At 43.7% G+C, this 22,017-nt stretch overlaps 1 protein-coding gene across 4 annotated transcripts in view; it reads right to left on the bottom strand.

The window, feature by feature from the left end:
* The window catches only part of CNOT2 (CCR4-NOT transcription complex subunit 2), a 73,349-nt gene that overhangs the window by 16,900 nt on the left and 34,432 nt on the right, over nucleotides 1–22,017 (bottom strand). For all 4 annotated transcript variants that reach the window (XR_011363663.1, XR_011363662.1, XR_011363661.1 and 1 more), the window contains exons 2-10: nucleotides 16,429–16,551; nucleotides 13,504–13,576; nucleotides 13,001–13,148; nucleotides 10,484–10,666; nucleotides 7,957–8,036; nucleotides 6,749–6,874; nucleotides 6,082–6,206; nucleotides 4,797–4,917; nucleotides 75–231 (exon numbers count right to left, since the gene is read on the bottom strand). Coding sequence is in view for 1 of the 4 variants with exons in the window: in XM_069975170.1 (XP_069831271.1) it covers nucleotides 75–231; nucleotides 4,797–4,917; nucleotides 6,082–6,206; nucleotides 6,749–6,874; nucleotides 7,957–8,036; nucleotides 10,484–10,666; nucleotides 13,001–13,148; nucleotides 13,504–13,576; nucleotides 16,429–16,551 (1,136 nt within the window). In the remaining 3 variants the exon portion in view is untranslated. The remainder of the gene's footprint in view (nucleotides 1–74; nucleotides 232–4,796; nucleotides 4,918–6,081; nucleotides 6,207–6,748; nucleotides 6,875–7,956; nucleotides 8,037–10,483; nucleotides 10,667–13,000; nucleotides 13,149–13,503; nucleotides 13,577–16,428; nucleotides 16,552–22,017) is intronic.

Below are 22,017 nucleotides of genomic sequence, written 5' to 3'. Positions count from 1 at the left end.
AAGGGCTCCTACAGGACACACAAAGCTCTTCTTTTCTCCCCTCTACTATTTAATAATCCACAGAAAATACTTACTCTGGAGAGTTGAGATTGAGGCCTAGTGTTGTCAAGTCACTTCCTAATGCAAGATGTACCATCCCTGGATCTGTCTCAGCTGCCCTGATGAATGTTAACAAGCCAATCATACCAAACTGGTCTGTCACCATGCCTTGAGGAATGTTGGTAACTCGACCTGGATAAGATACAGAACCAAAAGACAACGCCATACACAGGCAATTAGAAAAACAAAATGATGACCCAAGAACATGGGGATGTGAAAAAGAAGTATGGTAAGACACAATGTGGAATTTAGACTTTAGTTGCAGGTTTTTATTTCTAAAGAGGTACTCCGGGCTGGGGTCATTTTCAGTGTACAGCCGGGAAGGATATAGAAGCTGCCCCGGTTCCAGCACCGGGTCCCGGATTGCGTCGTCCCAATCTCCCGTGTGGCTGCCGCTTCCTGGTCTGAGCTGCGGCTTGAGACCTGACATCTCAAGGCAGCTCAGCCTATAGAAGCCGCCGGTCAGTAAGTGACCGGCGGCTTCTATATCCACCCCAACCCAGCCCGGAGTACCTCTTTAAAGGGGTTATCCATAGCTACAAAAACATGGCCACTTTCTTCCACAGACAGCACCACTCCAGTTTGGGGCGGGGTTCTGTAACTCCGTTCCATTGAAGTGGAGCCTAATTGCAAACCACACCTGAACTGGACACGAGTGGTGAAGTCACTGGAAGAAAGTGGCCATGTTTTTTAGAGCTGGTTAACCCTTTTAAATTACAGGTGTCATCTGGGATTAGAAAAAGCATAGCTACTTCCTGTCCCCAGGTTGTGTGTTTTGTTGCAACCCATCTCCATTCTCTTCAATAGTACAGAGCTGCAGAAGAACAAGATTGGTGCTGTTTCTGGTAGAAAGAAGTTATGTTTTTGTAATCCTAGATAGCCCCTTTTAAAGGGGCTAGTCATTTTATAGTAAAATTTACTGAACTATTTTACTATAATGTGGCCAGTCCCTTACCTAGAAACAAACAAAATAAACAAATCCTTGATATGTGGAACTAAGAATAGCAACTGGAAAAATTTCTATGGATGAAGAACCCAGATCTTGAGAGGGGAACTTCAATGAAGGTTTCTTTGACTGGAGCCCAGCCGCCAGAAGTCTGAGATCACGGCACAGCTATGTTCCAGTGCCGCCATGCTTCAGGGTGGCATAGCCTTAAGCAAGAGATGCCCTCTGCAGCTGACATCACGGCACAAACTGGCGGTGCTGGGATGCAGCTGTGCCAGCAGACTTCCGGTGGGTGAACTCAGTTCAAAGTTAGCTTCGCCGAAGTACCCTTTTAAAGAGGACCTATCAATTCTTGCGAAATCCCATGATTTAACACAAGCCCATATCTTCCGCCTTCTCTTCAGTGTGTGGCACTGCTAGCCCTGTACGCACGTCATAAAAGACTCAGATAAACCCTTCAAAAGGTTAATCCTTTATACTCTAAGGACTACTAAATTCACAAATTAGCAAACAAGGAAACTTTATTTGCCCCCCCACAAAAGAACTCCTCAAAGATGGCCCCTCTAAGAGAAGGGAATCTCATAATGAGCTAGGGCTGGGTGATATTGGCCTAAATCATTATCGCGGTTAATCGTACATGTAGCCGCGGTAACGATAACTGAGCGATAATTATGACACACCCCTTATGTAAGCCACACCCCTTTTACAAGCCACACCCACTTGACCGTGAAAACCCTGTGATATTTTGTTTTAATAAGAGTATAAAAATAGCCATATAGGCTATTGTCCTTATCATTATTTGTCATTATTAGGGGTCTCAGCAGAGACCTGGACGTGTATATACAGATATACAACCACTACAGAATATGTATACACAGGTATACAGCTATGTACACAGTACAGTATCTGTATATACAGGTATACAGCTATGTACACACTACAGGACGTGTATATACAGGTATACAGCCACTACAGGACGTGTATATACAGGTATACAGCTACATAGCTGTATACATGTCCTGTACTGTGTACATAGCCCTATACCAGTATATATACATCCGATAGTGTGTACATAGCTGTATACCTGTATATACACGTCCTGTAGTATGAACGTAGCTGTATACCTGTATATACACGTCCTGTAGTATGTACATGGCTGTATACCTGTATATACACATCCTGTAGTGTATAGATAGCTGTATACTCAAATATACAAGTCCTGTAGTGGCAGTATTATTTATGTATTTATGCACACACACTACAAGATATGTATATACAGGTATACAGCTATGCAGATTTTCCATTAATAACACATGCACACTCAGCTAAGCTGAACATTCATGTGTATTATAGGACTACAAGAGATAGTTGGGGGTATCTGGGCAGGGGGGGGGATCTAGGCAGAAGGGGGGGGGGAGCAGAAGTGGGGGGGAAGCAGCTGGGGGGGATGTGGGCAGAAGGGGGGGGGGAAGCAGCTGGTGGTGATCTGGGCAGAAGTGGAGGGGGGGGGGGGAAGCAGCTGGGGGGGATCTGGGCAGAAGTGGGAGGGGGAGATCTGGGCAGAAGTGGGGGGGGAGAGCAGCTGGGGGAGATCTGGGCAGAAGTGGGGGGGGAGAGCAGCTGGGGGGGATCTGGGCAGAAGTGGGAGGGGGAGATCTGGGCAGAAGTGGGGGGGGGAGCAGCTGGGGGATCTGGGCAGAAGTGGGGGGGGAGAAGCAGCTGGTGGGGATCTGGGCAGAAGTGGGGGGGGGACGCAGCTGGTGGGGATCTGGGCAGAAGTGGGGGGGGGGGGAAGCAGCTGGTGGGGATCTGGGCAGAAGTGGGGGGGGGGAGCAGCTGGTGGGGATCTGGGCAGAAGTGGGGGGGGAGCAGCTGGTGGGGATCTGGGCAGAAGTGGGGGGGGAAGCAGCTGGTGGGGATCTGGGCAGAAGTGGGGGGGGGGGGGGAAGCAGCTGGTGGGGATCTGGGCAGAAGTGGGGGGGGGGGGAAGCAGCTGGTGGGGATCTGGGCAGAAGTGGGGATCTGGGCAGAAGTGGGGGGGGGAAGCAGCTGGTGGGGATCTGGGCAGAAGTGGGGGGGGAAGCAGCTGGTGGGGATCTGGGCAGAAGTGGGGGGGGGAAGCAGCTGGTGGGGATCTGGGCAGAAGTGGGGGGGGGGGGAGTCTGGGCAGAAGTGGGGGGGAAGCAGCTGGTGGGGATCTGGGCAGAAGTGGGGGGGATGCAGCTGGTGGGGATCTGGGCAGAAGTGGGGGGGAAGCAGCTGGTAGGGATCTGGGCAGAAGTGGGGGGGGAAGCAGCTGGTAGGGATCTGGGCAGAAGTGGGGGGGAAGCAGCTGGTGGGGATCTGGGCAGAAGTGGGGGGGAAGCAGCTGGTGGGGATCTGGGCAGAAGTGGGGGGGGGAAGCAGCTGGTAGGGATCTGGGCAGAAGTGGGGGGGAAGCAGCTGGTGGGGATGTGGGCAGAAGAGTGGGGGGGGGGGGAGCAGCTGGTGGGGATGTGGGCAGAAGTGGGGGGGGGAGCAGCTGGTGGGGATGTGGGCAGAAGTGGGGGGGGAAGCAGCTGGTGGGGATGTGGGCAGAAGGGGGGGGGGAAGCAGCTGGTGGGGATGTGGGCAGAAGGGGGGGGGGGAAGCAGCTGGGGGGGGGGGGGGGGGGGGAGAGTCTGGGCAGAAGTGGGGGGGGGGAGCAGCTGGGGGATCTGGGCAGAAGAGGGGGGGACATAAACTGTATCTCCTCCTCCCCCTGCCACCCCGCTCAGCATCGGTACGCTTGTGGCCCCGTCGTTCGTTCATACAGGCAGATCCTGGTCTCTGGAGGAGGAGACCGCAGCATCATGTGATGGCGTCTCTGCGGGTGCTGGAGCTGAATAGCGGGATCGGGGATCTGCACTGCGGCCCTAGATCCCGCTATTCAGCTCCAGCACCAGCAGGGACGCCATCACATGATGCTGCGGTCTCCTCCTCCAGAGACCGGGATCTGCCTGTGCAAACGTCCGACGGGGCCACAAGCGTACCGATGCTGAGCGGGGTGGCAGGGGGAGGAGGAGATACAGTTTATGTACCCCCGGCCACTCACTCCCGGGTATGTGGAGCGGGTCAGCGCCTGTCCGGCGGGTAGGGTGGGGGAGAGATACGCTGGTGCAGGGCGCACTGAGGGACGAGCGGGCAGGGGCCGTTGGGGGGCGCTCTGTCAGGCATGGCGGGACGGGGAGTCCTATGACACATGTGCAGCACTGAAATACCGCAAATACCGTCCTGGCGCAGTTGAGGTCGGTTTACCGACGCCAGAGACGGTATCGGTATTTTCACGGTATACCGCCCAGCCCTATAATGAGCTTATATTTTATGAACGCAATCTGAGAAATGAAAGCTGTACTCTTATTACTATTTTAAAGCACCCTTGATCCCAGAGCTCTGTACAAATGGTAATAGGTTAAAGGGTTTGTCTGGGCAGCAGAACACTGCTGAAGCCTTCTGTTCCGTGGAGTTCACATCATGTGAATCCATAATTTTAAGGGAAGGGTCGTTTTACACACACACATTTGACAGATTATCTAACATATTTTTAACACCAAAGCCAGGAATTGGACTATAAACAGAGAACAGGTCATAGCTCATAGCTGTTTTGCTATTTGAAATAATTAGTTTAATCTACTGTCAAAGTTCATGTTTTTCTCTGACCAGATAGGTCCTACTTTAGGCTCTATACGGAAGTAATGAATGGAATGACATAAGCAAAGAAGAAACAACTTACCGTCCGGTAAGACCTGGATCCCTTTTTTCTGCTGGTTATTATTTTGTGTTGTGGAACTTTTGTCTCCTGGAAATTTGGGTCCATCCGTACTTGAGGCAGTCTTTCCTGGTGTATTTAAATTCTGCACATGAAAAAACAAACAAATGTAAAATTAGCTTTAAAACCTTGCCTTAAAAACACCACCATAAGCTATTGGATATATGCACCTACTTTACAGGAATCTCTGCTAGAAAAAAAATTTGCATGCAGCCATTCTTCTTCTAATACCCAGAACACCAAATCCAGTGCCAGCTGTTTGACAGCTGATGGCTTATACATAGTATAGGCTGCCAGCTGTCAATTAGTAGCTGGTGAGCAGAGTGAGTGACACCTCTTCAATATTGAGGACTTATACGCATGGGCTCAAAATGGAAAGGAGTACTTTTCTGCACTGTGTCCCCCAGAACAACAAAGATAATGACTGTCTTACACAATGTAAATAATCAGTGTTGTAAGCAGCTTCTCTGTCAGTTTATGCTGCCCTCAGATAAGGCAGTATGAAGCAACTGACAGTGCCTCTTTAAAAGAAATGCATTATCAAAAAATTACCTAATATTTAAATCAAGTTTTTATGTAAAAAAAAAAAAAACCTGAAACCCCATATTCTTAAATATGTTTAAAGGAGAAGCCTGGGGTCGGACATTTTTTTTCAAAAGAGCCAGGGAAGAGGTGTCTGAACATAAGAACATGCACCTACCTCCACGGGTCCAGTGCAGTGGTCTGCTGTCCCTCGGGTGGGTCTCCAGTGCTAGAACCTGGAGGTAGGTGCATGTTGTTATGTTCAGCCACCTCCTTTCCCAGCTCTTTCCAATAAAAATGTCCAACCCCGGACTTTTCCTTTAAGGTTTCCATTTTATTATCTATATCATAAAATATTCCTAAAAACTTGCAGTCTTCATTTAGGCCACTAGGCCTAAAACTAAGCTGAGACTTCCTGTTCTGTACAAATCATTTCCCAGCAGTGTCCTCCTCATCAACACAAAAAGGAGTGCAGTGAAGATGACACCACAAATTACAATCACAAAATGGATTTATTAGAATAAACATAAAACATTAGAATAAGAACATTTAAGGACCTGGCTCTAATCAGTGAAAAAAAGTCTTGGTGATACCTTCCCTTTAACATATGTATATGACCTTTTGACAACTCCTACACTTGAGTATAATGCAACAATTTCAATAAGTCATCAATATGTATGTAAAGGCGGCTAAGGAAATACATCTACATAAAGTCATTGCTACTTACAGATTTATTGTCATCATTGCTCGATGTTGGATCCTTATAGCTGGAGCCTGGTAATGCAGGGAAGTCCTCGTTGTGTATTGAAAAGTCCTGGGACTGCTCACTTGCTGGTTTTGTCACCATACCGACTGTGAAGACAAGAACATACATTCAAAGTGGTGTAAAAACAAAACAAAAAACCCACATACCTAGATCTTTCACAACATATGATTTTTATAGAGTTGCTTTCCACTAAACTCTTGTCTGGATGTTATAAAAATAATACCACTATACAATGTATACCATATACATAATAATATAGTCCTGCCATAATCTTTACAGCTGTAGCAGTATGCACAGTTCACATTGCTTATTACCAAACATGGAGCAGATTCAGATTAGGAATAAGGAGATGTTAGGAAGCAATCTCCTCACTGCACAGCAAACTCCTAGGGTACCCACTAAAACTTTTACCAGTAACCTGTTAATGATCTGCCAGTTTCTCCTGTGGGTACAGTATTTATTGGGCTTGCTTTGCACAAAGTTGTATTCACCAATTTTGCAGGCTACAGAACAGAAATCTCCCATTTGGCTGATTTATGGAAAGTTGTTTATAGTTAGAGGTACACTTTAATTCCAGCCAGGCATAATTTTTGTTCTGGCATTAGTAATTATGTAAGCATTGCCTTACCATAGGGAGCCCTTCCAGCCAAAGGGTTTATTAACGGAGTAGGGTTGCCACTTCCTTCCCTTCGATTTCTATCAGCTAGTGCAGGGAAATCTGAAAGGTCCAAACCAGTCACATTTTCACTTCCATCTGAAATACAAAAGGTACAAAAGTCTGCCAAATGTTATGAACAAAAATAACAAAGGGTTGTGAGCGGAGTCCCAAGACCATCTCACTTTAATCACTGCAAGGTTTATCAATTCAATGAACTGGCACTGCCCATTTATACACAAAAGTCAAAAGGCACAAGGTGTTTTAAGAGAGAAGTATCCTCACATTTACAGACATGAAGGCCAGCAATATTATAACATTCGAGAGCATGAAATAACATTAAAAGTTCTCTCGACCAAGTCAAGGCACAGAAACAGTAAATTCTTTGCTGTTGGCTAGATTATAAGCTTATCGGTTGTGCCAAGCAAGCAGTAACCCATGGCACATTCATCTGTGCCACCTAGTGGCTCATCTGGTCTTGCAAATACATTAAGAGCGGCAATGACATACAGGATAAGCCTGTAAGCCAAGAGCTGCCATGTCCTCTTTTATACTAAATTCTTGTACCTGCATTTGCCAAAGCAGTGTGACTTTAATTGTATGCATTATTTCTGGCTGTAAAGTGCTATGGATTATGGGGACAATAAATAATATCACAGACTTTAACCCAACTTTAAATGGCTTTCCCTTTTGCTATCTCACTCTTGTATAAATCTCTTTTAGATAAGACAGTTATTCACCGCCTGAAAAAGACTATTTAATACCAACAGTTATTCATGCCAATAGAAGGGAGAGTGGGACTTGTATCAGAGACAACATTACAGATAAATTGCAGAAGCCTACCCCAGCTATCAGCTGATCACATTAGGCACAGTTTTTTATCCTCCTCACAAATGAAAGGCTGACAATGTAATGCATAGATATGCTGGGTCCCCCTAAACAGTGCGGTGTAATTGTACAACATACAGTGATTATATAGTGTGTGTATAAAGTATGTGTGCGCTTCTAAGTGCATTGTTAGTTATTGATAAAACAAGGAAATTATGACATTTATGGTGATTTAGGGTTGTAGGAAGAACTTGTCTAGCTGACTACTCCAACCTGGGATGTGAATAATACACATGGGGTGATATTTACTGTAATAACAGAAGACCTCATAAAAGAGACAACGGTTCTCTTACCTGTTCCATTAAAAATATTACTCGATAATGAATTGTTTAAACCAAACGCCTGATTTCTGTTCATACCAAACCCAGACATGCTGTGTGAACAAACAGGACAACATCAGCTTAGATAAGGTATCATGTTAAACACTAATAAGAGAGAGACTAAAAGGCCCTATTCCACCAACAGATCTGACGACAGATTATCTGCCAAAGATTTGAAGCCAAACCCAGGAGTGGATTTGAAGAGAGGAGAAATCCAGTCTTTCCTTTATGACCTGATCTCTGTTTATAGTCTGTTCCTGGGTTTGGCTTCAAATCTTTGGCAGATAATCTGTCGTCAGATCTGTTGGTGGAATAGGGCCTTTAGGCCCTAATACACCAACAGATTATCTAACAGATTTTTTTGAGCTAAAGCCAGGAAGAGACTATAAACAGGGAACAGGAAACAATGGAAAGACTGAGATTTATCCTCTTGTCAAATCCATTCCTGGCTTTGGCTTAAAAAAATCTTTCAGATAATCTATTGGTGTAATAGGGCTCTAAGGCTAAGTGCACAGTAGACTGATTTGCAGCAAAAAAAAATCCACAACTAATCCGCACATTGTTGTAGATGTGCTGCAGATTTGTTGGGAATTTTACCTTTCCCACTGAGGAAATATGTGACATGAATTGACAGGTTAATTTCAGTCAGGAAAATTTCAGCTGTGTATAGAAGAGATTTTAAAAATGACATTTACTTTGGTGGCATTGAAATCTGCTGTGGATTTGCCATGTAAATTTCCATGCAGAAAATCTGCAGCAAGTCTAAAGTTCATTTACCTTAACACAAGGAATAAAATACAAAAAGGCAGCTATGAATTAGGGTAGGGCCACACTGCGTTTTTGCAGACCGTAAAAAAACTGATACAATTGTGTGCATGTTTTTCCTTTATTAAGAAAAAAAACATCAGACCTTTTTTTTTTTACCCTTTGACCTTGTTTTTCTGTACATTACAAGTAACCATTTAAAAACAAATCCAGTAAACTGAATGCAAAAGACGCAGTGTGAGCCTACCCTTTATGAAAAAATGTTCCCATGCCACATGAAGGTCTTCTGCCTCGCTGATGAACAGTATGCAAGAGATCTGTTAAAACTTATCAATGACTGCAACTGATTCACTTAACCACTACACATTCTCTATAATTTTTTTCTTCTCACAGTACCAGACCTGTCACACTACCTCAGATTGGCATTGCACTTCAGACAGTAATCCAATCTTTATACATGTATCACAAATATTATAATCTGGAACAGCAAACCAAATAAAAGAGATACAATTTTTCCCATGTCAACAAATAGTTTACCCACCATACTGCTCATAGCAGCAAAGCTTTTAATCCCCTTGTATTGGAGGTCTAGTGCCCACCAACTCTGGAGGAATGGCTTGAAAAGGTACACCAAATATTACAATGGATCTGGTGAGTTAGGAGTCAGGCACATAATAAATAGTATAAGGGGTACTCTGGGCTTGGGGTATTTTTACTGAATGGCCGGGAAGGGGGTGGATATAGACGGCACAGTTCACTAACCTCTCTGGTTCCTACGTCGGGTCCCGGATCACGGCCACCCAGTTCTCCCGTCCCGCTTCCTGGTCTGAGCTGCAGAAGACGTGAAGTCTCAAGGCCACTCAGCTATTCAGCGGCTGAGGCGGGACCCTGATACAACCGCTGAATGGCTAAGCGGCCTTGAGACGTCACTTCTCAAGCCGCAGCTCAGACCAGGAAGAGGCAGCGGGACGGGAGAATGGGGAGGTGCAATCCGTGACACTGCTGGAACCGGGGAGGTAAGTGGATAGCGGAATCTATAACCCCCACCCCCACCCCCCCGGCTGTACAGGCCTCTTGTGCTTTCCTAATATATTTGGTTATGAGAACAATTATTAGCTTACCACTGTGGTTTAATACTACAGACTTTGTATGTTGCCATACATCAGGGTACTGTTGTAAAGATTACACATCTTTGACAGTGTTCTATGTTGTCACGCTTACACTTACTTTTAGTTTATTAGCAGTTTCTGTGGCTCCTATATCACAAGGATCTTACAGATATACGATTATTATCTGTGCCATTTTTGGGAGGTGTTCTCTCTCAGGCCTTATGCACACGTTCAGTACTTTTGTAAGTCTGTAGATTGCTCCCGCTATCCACTGGTAAAATCCGCTAAAAATTATGGATTGGGCATATGAAGTGAATCCTTATTTCTGTAAATGCTTTTTTTTTCAATAATAATTTATCTGTATTTTTTTTTTTTTTTTTTTTTTTACAGTAATACGGATAATTGTATGAGAGGATCCATAAAAAATCTGGGTCCGCACCAGGACATCTCCTTTTTTTCCAGCATTGGTTTGCTACCTTGTAATTTAATAATCGTGCGAATAGCCCAATAGGCAACAATGTGCACTAACTCGAATACGGAAATATGGATCTGTAGATTACAGGACGTGTGAATAAGGCCTTAGGCATTTAAGCCATATCTACTTCTATAAATGTGAGGCAACTTACCTGTTCACAGTAAAAGGTTGCCGGGATGATGGTTGCTTTGGCATACATATTATGCTGGGCGAGCTTCTGTTTGGACTACCTAAACCTGAACTGCTCATGTTATTTGTCCTGCTGGGAATTCCAATGCCCTGACCAACCTGGGAGTGGTTCATCATATTCCTGGGATTCATCGGCAAGATACCCCTGAAACAAAATATCAATGTAATATCATGTAACAAACTTGTATAGCATGACAAGTCTACCACACACAGACTAGTTTTCATACAATGGTGGTACTGACACTGGGTTTTGCTGTCTGTTTAAGGTGTGCGTTTAAAGTGGAAAAAACAGATGCTGTGGTATACCATACTGCAGGATTTGTTTCCCGTTGACTTACATTATATAAAAAAAAAAGTAGCAAAAGATTTTTTTTTTTTTTTTTAATGTTCACAGACGTGGAGGACTACATTTTTCAGTACATTAAAATTAAAAGGAGTTCGCAGTGAAATCTGCTGTGGATCCTTCCCTGTCACTTGCAATAAGATTACATACTCGTAGCAAGATGGTAATCCCGCTGTGAGTATGTAAAAGACAGCGCCCCCCCCCCCCCCCGCCCGGAACATAAATTTCCAGTCCGCGCTCTTGCTTGCTTTGGGAGTTTCTGGCACCTGGACGTTGCGCTCAGCCAATCAAAGGCTGTGGCAGGGCAGCGCACCGATTGGCTGAGCAGAATGTCAGGACGCCGAGAACCCCCAAAGCAAGCCAGAGTACAGACCAGTAATGTATGTACCGGGCTGCAGGGGGTTAAGGGGGCTGCCTTTTACAAACCTGCGAGTATGTAATCTCATTGAAAGTGACAGGGAAGGATCTGCAGCGTGAAATCCGCTGCGGATGCGTTATGTGAGAACCCACCCTTACAGTGTCACTGTCATGAATTATTATTATTTTTTTTTTTTGCAGAAGTCCAGGCGATTTTAAGAAACTTTGTAATTGGGTTTATTAGCCAAAAAATGCATTTTTATCATGAAAAAGCAGTTTGAATCTCTTCCCCCTGTCTTCATTGTTCTCCTATGGAGAGAGCTAAATAAAAGACCAAACAGGGCAACAAAGAGTTAATCTACAAATACCTCACCTGTTATCTCCTCTGACAGTCACCACTGACCTCTCTGAACTCTGATTAGAGTTCAACCAGCTCCGTGCCTGTAATCCTCTGTTATCTGCTTTCTGCTGTCGGCTAACTCCCTCCCCCCTCCCCCCTCCCCTCTCCCTAGAACAGACAGAGTATGACTCATGCAACAAGTCACAATTTTCAGATTTTTTGCAGTGGATGGAAAAGAGGAAGGAGGGGGACACCTGGGAAAAGGCTTTTTAAATGCAGGTAATGGCATATTTGGCTAATAAACCCAATTACAAAGTTTCTTAAAATCGCATGGACTATTGATTTCTGCAAAAAAATAAAAAAACCAAAAATACGACAGTGACTCTTTAAAGTATAACTGTCATTTAACTGCAGAGTGGTGGGGTGTAGAGTCCCCGCAGTTGGCAGCAGTGGATGTAGATGAAACCTTGACAAGCGCTGGCCGACAGTAGATGCAGCATGTCTCCCTGACATGAGAAAGGGGTCCCCTGTACCCTGAAACATGTTGTCCCTTGAGACAAATGTGTTTTTAGTAGTACCTGCTTTGGACTTAGTATTATATCTACTGTCGGCCAGCGCCTGTCAAGGTTTCATCTACATCCACCGCTGCCAACTGCGGGGTTTCGACACCCCACCACTCTGCATTTCCTGTTGGGACCCAGTGGCTCAGGATCCCAGCAACCTAGAAATCTGTGGTTGCTCCCACCTCCATCATTCTCTTCACTGAGAGCATTTTTAGATGTTGTGCTACGAGTACAACATCATAAGGTGAGAAAATCCAATTGCCTTTGTTTTTACCACCTCTCTCCCAGATTTCACCCTATGGCGCCTGCATATCTTTTAGCTTTCCAATGCATTTAACTGTCACTTTGCAGATATCAATAGTACAAGTGACTTTAAGAAACTCTGTAATAGGTTTCAAGCAAAAGTTTCCTTCTGTACTCCCCCCTCCCCGTATAAGATCCAGCACCGCACAACTTCCTGCAATCTTATCTCACAAAGTTTCCAGACCAGCAATGAGCAGTCTAACCTGTGATTGCAGTGTTTTATGTGCCCAGACAGTCTCCAAACTGCACAGACTTTGTCTGCTCTTCCTGCTCACTTATCCCCCTTGCTTCCCCCCTCCATAGGTTAAAAAACCTGTCTTTACATTGCTTATCTGTAATGTAGACAATCTTGCCTTGATAATAAACAGATAAGGAGTAAGGGGGAAGGCTTTTTGAGTACAGATTGAAACTCTTTTGCTTTATAAAACATATTACAGAGTTTCTTAAATCGTTTATACTATTGATTTCTACAAAAGTGTTTTAAATGATAGTTACACTTTAAACAGATACAGAGAAATGGACACAAAAACATAGTCTTATAGTGATAAAAACTGCAGAATGTTTTCCACCTACCTGCTTGGTGACGGTGGTGTATGAAGTGACATTGTTGGTACCCCTGTTGTCGGCGTTACATGGTTTGGTAATTGAGTGCCTTGTGATAAGCTGCGGTTTAACTGAGGAGTATTGTTGCTCATCCCCCTCATCGGAAGGCCTAGTGCACCTGCAGAAAATAAGACTCCACATAAGTACAAACTACAAAGCATGTACACCACAACTTATTACTGCCCGTTAAATACAAATTGCACTTCCATTTCACAAACAGAACAATTTATAGGAAAAATTCCTCAGTCTGATGTGATAAAGGACAGTCAATAAGATTCAGCACACAAGAAAAAGCTTCTTCTCCCCAATATTGAACATATTATAAAATAGATGGGAAAAATAACAGCAGCCTCAAAACAAGTATCTTACAGCAATATCTAAACAAAAGGGAATTTTGGGGTTATTACAGTTGGTATACCAGTTAAAATATAACAAGAACAACAATTCATTGTAGGGCAACCCCTTTAACTTACTTTGTTGCCCGTATAGACTAGCCCCAAACTGGGACAGCTGACCCGATGCAGATGGTGATGGAGATGCCAGCATCTAAAAAAAAGGAATAATGAAGCTAATTTTTGATGCGTGTTACTGACATTGCTTCGGTTTACCACAATCCCACAAATTTTAACACATTTCCTGAGAAATTAAAGAGGTTGTCCTGCGAGCAGAAGACTACTAAAGCCTTCAGTACACTGACAAAAACCTTCTCCGCCCTCCCTTCCAAGACATGGGGAGGAGGAGAGGTAGGGCTCAGTGCCAATCAGTGCATGCAAGCATAACACAACCGCACGCAATGTCCAATAGCTACCAGTGTTTAAGCAATATCAGAGATATTGTGCAGCTTATTTGACATAGCTTGTGGGCGTCCTTTTGCCTGTATGCAAGGATTGTGACTTAGCCCCGTCCACTCCATGCCACGGAAGGCTTACTTCCAAGACATGGGATCTAAGAAAGTGAGTACCGATAAGTAGAAGGCTTCAACTGTCTTCTGCTCACCAGACAACCCCTTTAACTAAACCCTGACACACCAAATAGAGCCCTTATTGGATCACTGCTTGAAAAGGGCTTGTTTATGTCAAAACATTGAGTACTGGTGTGATATTAAAACTTCATGTTGATGTGCTGTCTCTTTGTTTCTATGAATTCTGTGGTACACGTAGGTAACGCAGGAGAATGGTATGCCAATGTATATTACAGTGTGTCCTTACCAAACCCTTTCATTTAAAGTAACTCTGTACCCACAATCTGTCCCCCCCAAACCACTTGTACCTTTGGATAGCTGCTTTTAATCCAAGATCTGTCCTGGGGTCCGTTCGGCAGGTGATACAGTTATTCTCCTAAAAAACAACTTTTAAACTTATCTGTGCCCTAACTTTGCACCACCCCTCCGTCCCTCCTCCCCGCCCTCTTCACTATTTTTCCTATTCCTCTGCAGTGAAAACTACACAGGTACCTTAACAATCCAGCCCATGTGCCGTGCTGACACAGGTGATTAATAGGGGAAAATCTGCCTGGAGCATTCCTAATGATAAAGAGGGTGCGGAGGAGGGACAGAGAGGTTGTGCCAGCCTAATGCATATACAATCTTGGCCACGGGGCTGCAAGTTTAACCTTTTAAGGACGAAGCCAATTTTCGCTTGAGTTTTCGTTTTTTCCTCCTTGTGTTTAAAAGGCCATAGCACTTGCAGTTTTTCACCTAGAAACCCACATGAGCCCTTATTTTTTGTGCCACTAATTGTACTTTGTAATGGCAGACATTTTTTGCATAAAATATGGTGCGAAACCAGAAAACAATTATATGCGCGGTGACATGCAATTCTTATTCTTTTTTTTTTTTTGGGGGGGGGGGGGGGGGGGGGGGGCGCTTTTACGCCGTTTGTCCTATGAAAAAACTGACATGCTATATATGTTCCTCAAGTCGGTACGATTGATACGATTAAAACTTGCTTCTACAGCAAAAGAAAAAAAAAAGTTCCCTAAAATTGCTCTATTCCCATGCTGATTGGGGTGTCATTTTTTTGCACCATGATGTGTTCTTTCTATCGGTACCTTGATTGCGTATATGCGACTTTTGAATCGCTTTTCATTACAATGTTTCTGCATTTGATGCGACCAAAAATGCGCAATTTTTGTACTTTGGTGGGTATTTGCGCTTACGCCGCTTACCTTGCAAGATCAGGAATTTGATAAATTAATAGTTCACGCGATTACGCACGCGGCGATAGCAAACATGTTTATTTTTATTTATAAAATGGGAAAAGGGGGGTGATTCAGACTTATTAGGGGAGGGGGTTTTGTATTTGTAAGAACACTTTTTTTTCACTTTCACATTCTTCTAATACAGCTACACTGATCTCTCATAGAGAGGCCCCCCTCTAAACTCCTCTTGCGGGCATATCCTGTACGGCATATGTCCCTAAGAGGTTAAAAGTTGTTTTTTAGGACAATAACTGCATCACCTGCCGAACGGACCCCAGGACAGATCTTGGATTAAAAGCAGCTATCCGAAGGTACAAGTGGTTTGGGGGGGTCAGATTGTGGGTGCAGAGTCACTTTAATATGCCTAATGCAGTCTAGAATTAACTATGTTTGGCTCATTTGTTAGTTCTAACTTGAAAGCATAGACGGTAATATTAAGACTAAGTATGGTGCATTCAAATGTATAGGTACAGCAGGAACATGTCGATACAACAATATCTTATTTTCTTTAAAGGGGTTATCCAGCGCTACAAAAACATGCCCACTTTCTTCCAGAGACAGCACCACTGTTGTCTCCAGTTTGGATGCAGGTTTTGTAACTCTGTACCACTGAAGTGAATGGAGCTTAATTGCAAACCGCACCTGAACTGGAGACAAGAGTGGTACTGTCTCTGGAAGAAAGTGGCCATGTTTATGTAGCACTGGATAACTCCTTCAACTGCCAACATATACCACAGAATTTCATGTCGGATAGGTGCGAACCTAGTCTTACAGAGCCATGTCTTAGACATTTATGTTTTTTTTTTTTTTTTAAATAAAAGCGTTTCTATGTACACTGGAAGTGTTTAGAGCCATAGTTCTGGCAATGGTTAATGGTTACTTGTATAGCTAGAATACCTTACTATACAGCCTTTACCACCAGTTTCATCTTTTCTATGATCTTTTTCTCTTTGCAGTTATTTTTTCACTTGTCTGACATTATAAAAGTGTCAAAAACATAAATGTCAGCTCCTAAAGGCTTTGGAGAATGGCAAAACTTTCTCCGTATGAAGTACAAAGCCTGGAAAAAGAACGAATTTGTGTGTTGTACCGTAACTCCAAAGTTTGCTTTCTGGTCTGTGACTAAGGGATAAAAGTATGTGAAGTGTGAATAGAATATAAAAACAAAATTAAAGGGGGGAAAAAAGGGATTGACTTACATCTTTCTCCGACCGATGCGGAAACATCGAGGACTGGCTATAATACATATTCTCATCATGGTAGTCACTTTCGACCCCTTCTACAAACTTCTTTCTCGACGCACCAAACATGCTGTATGTCACCTAAAAATAGAATAGAATGAAAAAATTATAAAATAATGGCTCTCTAACTGCACAGTAAAAAGGTTATGGATATGCTGCCCTCACCAATCATGGAAAGGTATGGAAATTCGTGTTACGTGTGTATCCCACATTCCTTTAAAAAGGACACCAAACCTATCCCCAAAGATTCTGTCCTGTCTATACATAAACCGAACAGACACACAAGGCCCACACAACCAGCCAATAGAGTTTCCTATACTGTAGTGCTTCAAGGCAGCCATTATAAGCATAAGTTGTGGTCAGGCAGGCAGATATTCAGACCTAGGCTAGTAAGCCTGCTAACACAGTAGACTAGATTTTAGAAATTCTGTGCCTTGAAACACTTCATGTGAAAAGCTCATAAAAGGGCGAGGGATGTAATAAAGCACTAAAGGCCTACATTTAATTCTCAGAACCTAAATGTTGCATCTGTACATCAGACAGTACCTGGTACTGCCAGGACATATACAAAAAAGATGTTGGTCAGGTTGATGCTTTTTTTAAAAAAAAAATTTTTTTTTTAAGGCATACAGCTTTGTGCATACAGTTCCCAGTAGCCAAAGAACTCCTCTTACTGTTGCTGGTTTTCTCACGCTTAAGTGCCGCCATTTATGTGATATTTAATGCTATAAAAATAAGCTAATTCACACAAATATTCCTTGTCTATGCTAAGATTATTTAAAGCGCTCTTCCAACAAATTACACATGGATCCAGTCACCACATAGGAGATTACAGGGGACAACACTGGAAACCCACCGATCACTGGATGAACACATTGAGAAGGAAAATAAATGCTCCATTTATACATCTACTTATTGCTGTCATACAGTAAGGAGAATTAAAGGCACGGGACCCCCACTCTACTGACCGGTAAATTTAGATTTATTGCAGATTTTCTATATTGACCAAGTTACAATCTACAATAAAATCAGTGTTGCTGTTTTGCTGCAGAAATCGTGCAGATCTGCACCAGTGGATTGTTGAATACACAGAATTTTTTGCCACAAAAAATTATCAGCTGCATTTTTATTACATGGAGAGCATATTCAGCCAATGGCAGAAATGAGTGATCAGCTGACAAGCAGCTTGCTTGTCAGCTGATCGCTGGACTTATTCATTATATGGGGAGCCCGATTTAGCAGATAAATCAGGCCATGTAGGGCTTTACGGGTCTGGTCCCATAGTGGTTCTCCCCACTCCAAATCGAAAAATGCAGCACAGAATACATACCAGAAACCTGAAGCACAGCCTCTAATTTCTGATGTGTATGTCACTATCCACTGTTACTGCAGCACCTCAACCACAGTGATCTAACCCAGCACAAAACAACCAGAGTGCAGCTTCTATTTCTCCAGAGCAGTTATACAGATTACTGCAGCGCTGTGATCGCTGCTACAGCAATAAATGCAGTTTTTGAACTCACCTCCACCAAGTACAATACACAACTCCGGTTATGTTCACACTGAGTAAAACAGGCGGAATTCCGCAGCGGGAATCCCACCTGCCTCAATGTTTCAATGGGATGCCTTGTGTGCCTCTGCTCAAAGAATTGACCTGTCCGCCTGTTTAAACTCAGTTTGAACATACCCTTACTGAGGGAAAATATCTCAAAGCATGAAAAGAACTACTGTCAGATACTCTGTGAGAAAACATCTTTGAGGATACTTAGTAGTATTATGGTATACACAAAAGGTATTGCAAAAGAGAGCCTTTACCCTGAAAGGTGAAGTAATAAAGATGTCACATTTAACCTGGCCCAGCTCTTGACAGCTGTCATAACCCACAGCAAAGGTATGGATAAACGACACCCAAAAATGGCTTGTCCCACCACCCCAAGGCAAAGTCCAATATAATTTGGCAGTAAATTTATTAGATGCTATCAGAACAGGAATGTATATGAAGCAGTTTGCAGAGTTCTGCTCCAGAGTAACATAGCTTGTTGTGGCAGTAGTTCTACAAGATTAATGTCACAAACAGAAAACAGAGACATGGCAGCACATCCAAAAGCCTCACACTGATCCCTTTGCATCCCCGCACTGTAACAAGCAGTTAGTTAAAATTTATCAAAGGGCATAAGCTCCCTCACCACATCATGGTTCCTAATCTAAAAAGTGCAACGGAGACCACCACGATAGCAGTGCCCGTGGAGGGAGTGACCCAATAGCCCCAATTCTGCAAGACCTATCCCCGTGGGCTCCACCACCCCACAGACACGGCGCTGCAGCAACAAAGGTTGACACACGGCGCCACACAAACAGAAGCAGATTAACCCCTTAAGGACAGAGCCTGAAATGGCCTTAATGACAGAGACAAATTTTATGAATATGACCAGTGTCACTTTATTCATTAATAACTTCGGGATGCTTTTACCTATCCGGCTGATTCTGAGATTGTTTTCTCGTGACATATTGTACTTTACATTTCTGGTAAATTGGAGTCGATACTCATAACAAATCTTTATGAAAAAAACCCAAATAATGTGAAAAAATGCATTTTTCCAACTTTGAAACTTTTTTGCGTATACAGAAAGTGGTTATACCACATAAATTATATATTAAATAGCATTAGCAACATGTCTACTTTATGTTGGCGGCATTTATTAAACTATATTTCATTTTTTTTAGACAATAGGAAGCTTAAAACATTAGCAGCAAATTTCCAAATTTTCAGTAAAATTTCAAAATCAGATATTTTTAGGGACCTGTTCAGGTTTAAAGTGTATTTGAGGGGCCTGTATGTTAGAAAGCCCCACAAAGCACCCCCCAAACTCTGCAAAAGCATATCCAGAAAGTGTTTTAACCCTTTAGGGGAGTCACAGAAATAAAAGCTAAGTGTGTAAGGAATTTGAAAATTTTAATTTTCTGTGCAGAGATTTTATTGTAATCCAATATTTTTCATAATTATAAACCTATTACCAGAGAAATGCACCCCAATAATTATTGTCCCGTTTCTGCAGTTTATAGAAATACCCCATATGTGACCCTATTGCGCTATTTGACGCAACCACAAGCCTCAGATATAAAGGAGCGCCTAGTGAATTTCAACGCCTCCGTTATATTTGGTCATTTCTGACTGTACCACTTCAGGTTGGCAGAGGCTCTGGGGTGCCAAAACCTAAAAAACACCCCTAAAGGGACACCATTTAGAAAACTACACCCCTCAAGGAATGTAACAACGGGTGCGGTGAGCATCTGGACCCCACAGGTGCTTCACAGATTTTCCGAACAATATGGCGTGAAAAAATAAAAATTTATTTTTTACACTAAAACGTTGTTCTAGCCTTCAATTTTTCATTTTCTTAAAGGGATAAGAGACAAAAAAAGACAAAAAATGTGTAGTGCAGTTTCTCCCGAGTACGGAAATACCCCACATGTGGCGATAGAGTGCCAAGGGGGCGCAGGACGAGCCTCCAAAGGGAAGGAGCGCCAATTGGCTTTTGGAAGCTGAATTTCACTGAAAAGGATTTCAAGGGCCATGTCGCATTTACAGAGCCCTCGTGCTGCCAAGACACTGGAAACCCCCCACAAGTGACCCCATTATGGAAACTACACCCCTCAAGGAATCTAACAAGGGGTGCAGTGAGCATATGGACCCCACTGGTGACGGGCACAAATGTGGAACAATGTGACGTGAAAGGGAAAAATTTCATTTTTTCACTTTCATGGCACAAATGTGCCCGTCATCAAGGGGTCCATATCCTCACTGCACCCCTTGTTAGATTCCTTGAGGGGTGCAGTTTCCAGAATGGGGTCACTTGTGGGGGGTTTCCAGTGTTTTGGCAGCACAAGGGCTCTGTAAATGCGACATGGCGTTCATCATCCATTCTAGCCAAATCCAACCTCCAAAATCCAAATGGCGCTCCTTCCCTTCGGAGGCTTGCCCTGCACCCGCACGGCGCTTTATGTCCACATGTGGGGTATTTACGGACTCGGGGGAAATTGCTCTACACATTTTGTTTTTTTTCCCTCTTTTAACCCCTTGTGAAAATGATAAATTCAAGGCTAAACCTACATTATAGTGTAAAAAATGTAATATTTCATTTTCACGCCACATTGTTCCACATTTGTGTCCGTCACCAGTGGGGTCCATATGCTCACTACACCCCTTGTTACATTCCTTGAGGGGTGCAGTTTCCATAATGGGGTCACTTGTGGGGGGTTTCAACTGTCTTGGCAACACAGGGGCCTTTTGAATGCAACATGGCCCCTCGAAATCCATTCCATCCAAATCCAGCCTTCAAAAACCAAATGGCGCTCCGTCCTTTCGGAGGCTTACCCTGCACCCGAATGGCGCTTTATGTACACATGTGGGGTATTTCCGTACTCAGGGGAAATTGCGCTACACATTAAATGTTTTTTTTTTATCTTTTAACCCCTTGTGAAAATGAAAAAATCACGACAAGATTAATGATTTAGAGTAAAAATTTTACAAAAATTACACTAAATGTTGGTCTAGCCTTGATTTTTTTCCATTTCCACAAGGGGTTAAAAAAGAAAATGAACACAAAACGTGTAGGGTAGTGTCCCCTGAGTACGAAAATACCCCACATGTGGGCATAATGTGCCATATGGGCACAGGGCAAGTCACCAAAAGGACAGAGCGCCATTTAGAGGCTGGAATGGAGGATGGAGGCCACGTCGCAATTACAAAGCTCCTGTGCTGCCAGGACAGTAGAAACCCCCGACAAGTGACCCCATTCTGGAAACTACACCCCATAAGGAATCTAACAAGGGGTGCAGTGAGCATATGGACCCCACTGGTGACGGGCACTTACGTAGAACATGTGCCGAGAAAATAAAAAATACAATTTTTTTCATTTTCACGTCCCAAACGTGGCCGTCACCAGGGGGCCGTATCCCCGCTGCCCCCCTTGTTAGATTCCTTATGGGGTGTAGTTTCCAGAATGGGGTCACTTGTGGGGGGTTTCTACTGTCCTGGCCGCACAGAGGCTTTGTAATTGCATCATGGCATCCTCTAATGGGAATGGCGGCCATACCTATTTAGCTGGGGAAAAAGGGACAATTCTAATTTATTTGGGGGTATTAGGGCAATTATTAGTTTATAAGGTTGGAAATGACAGGTGTCCATCAAATTCAACCTGTGTTGATCCAGAGGAAGGCAAAAAAAACCCTCGTAAGGCAGACGACAGTAGCCTCATCACAGGGGAAAAATTCCTTCCTGACTCCATAATGGCGATCAGAATAATCCCTGGATCAACGTGACCCCTGAAATAGGAATAAGGGACAGAATTTAGATAATGTAGAACCCCAATGACGTGTGGTGCGCCTTGAAGCGATCCAGTATGCAGAGGCCGGGGTGATCAGGACAGGCGTCACACTGGAAAATGGTGTCCTTCCTGATCCCCCTGTTACGCCACACTCTGCACTTCTTCTGGGGTCTCCCTTTCTCCAGTGTGGGGGACGTCACCTGGAAAATGTTGTCCTGGT

This window comes from Dendropsophus ebraccatus, chromosome 1, assembly GCF_027789765.1.
Source record: "Dendropsophus ebraccatus isolate aDenEbr1 chromosome 1, aDenEbr1.pat, whole genome shotgun sequence".
Taxonomy (NCBI): domain Eukaryota; kingdom Metazoa; phylum Chordata; class Amphibia; order Anura; family Hylidae; genus Dendropsophus; species Dendropsophus ebraccatus.
This window is presented reverse-complemented; position numbering and strand designations above follow the sequence as displayed.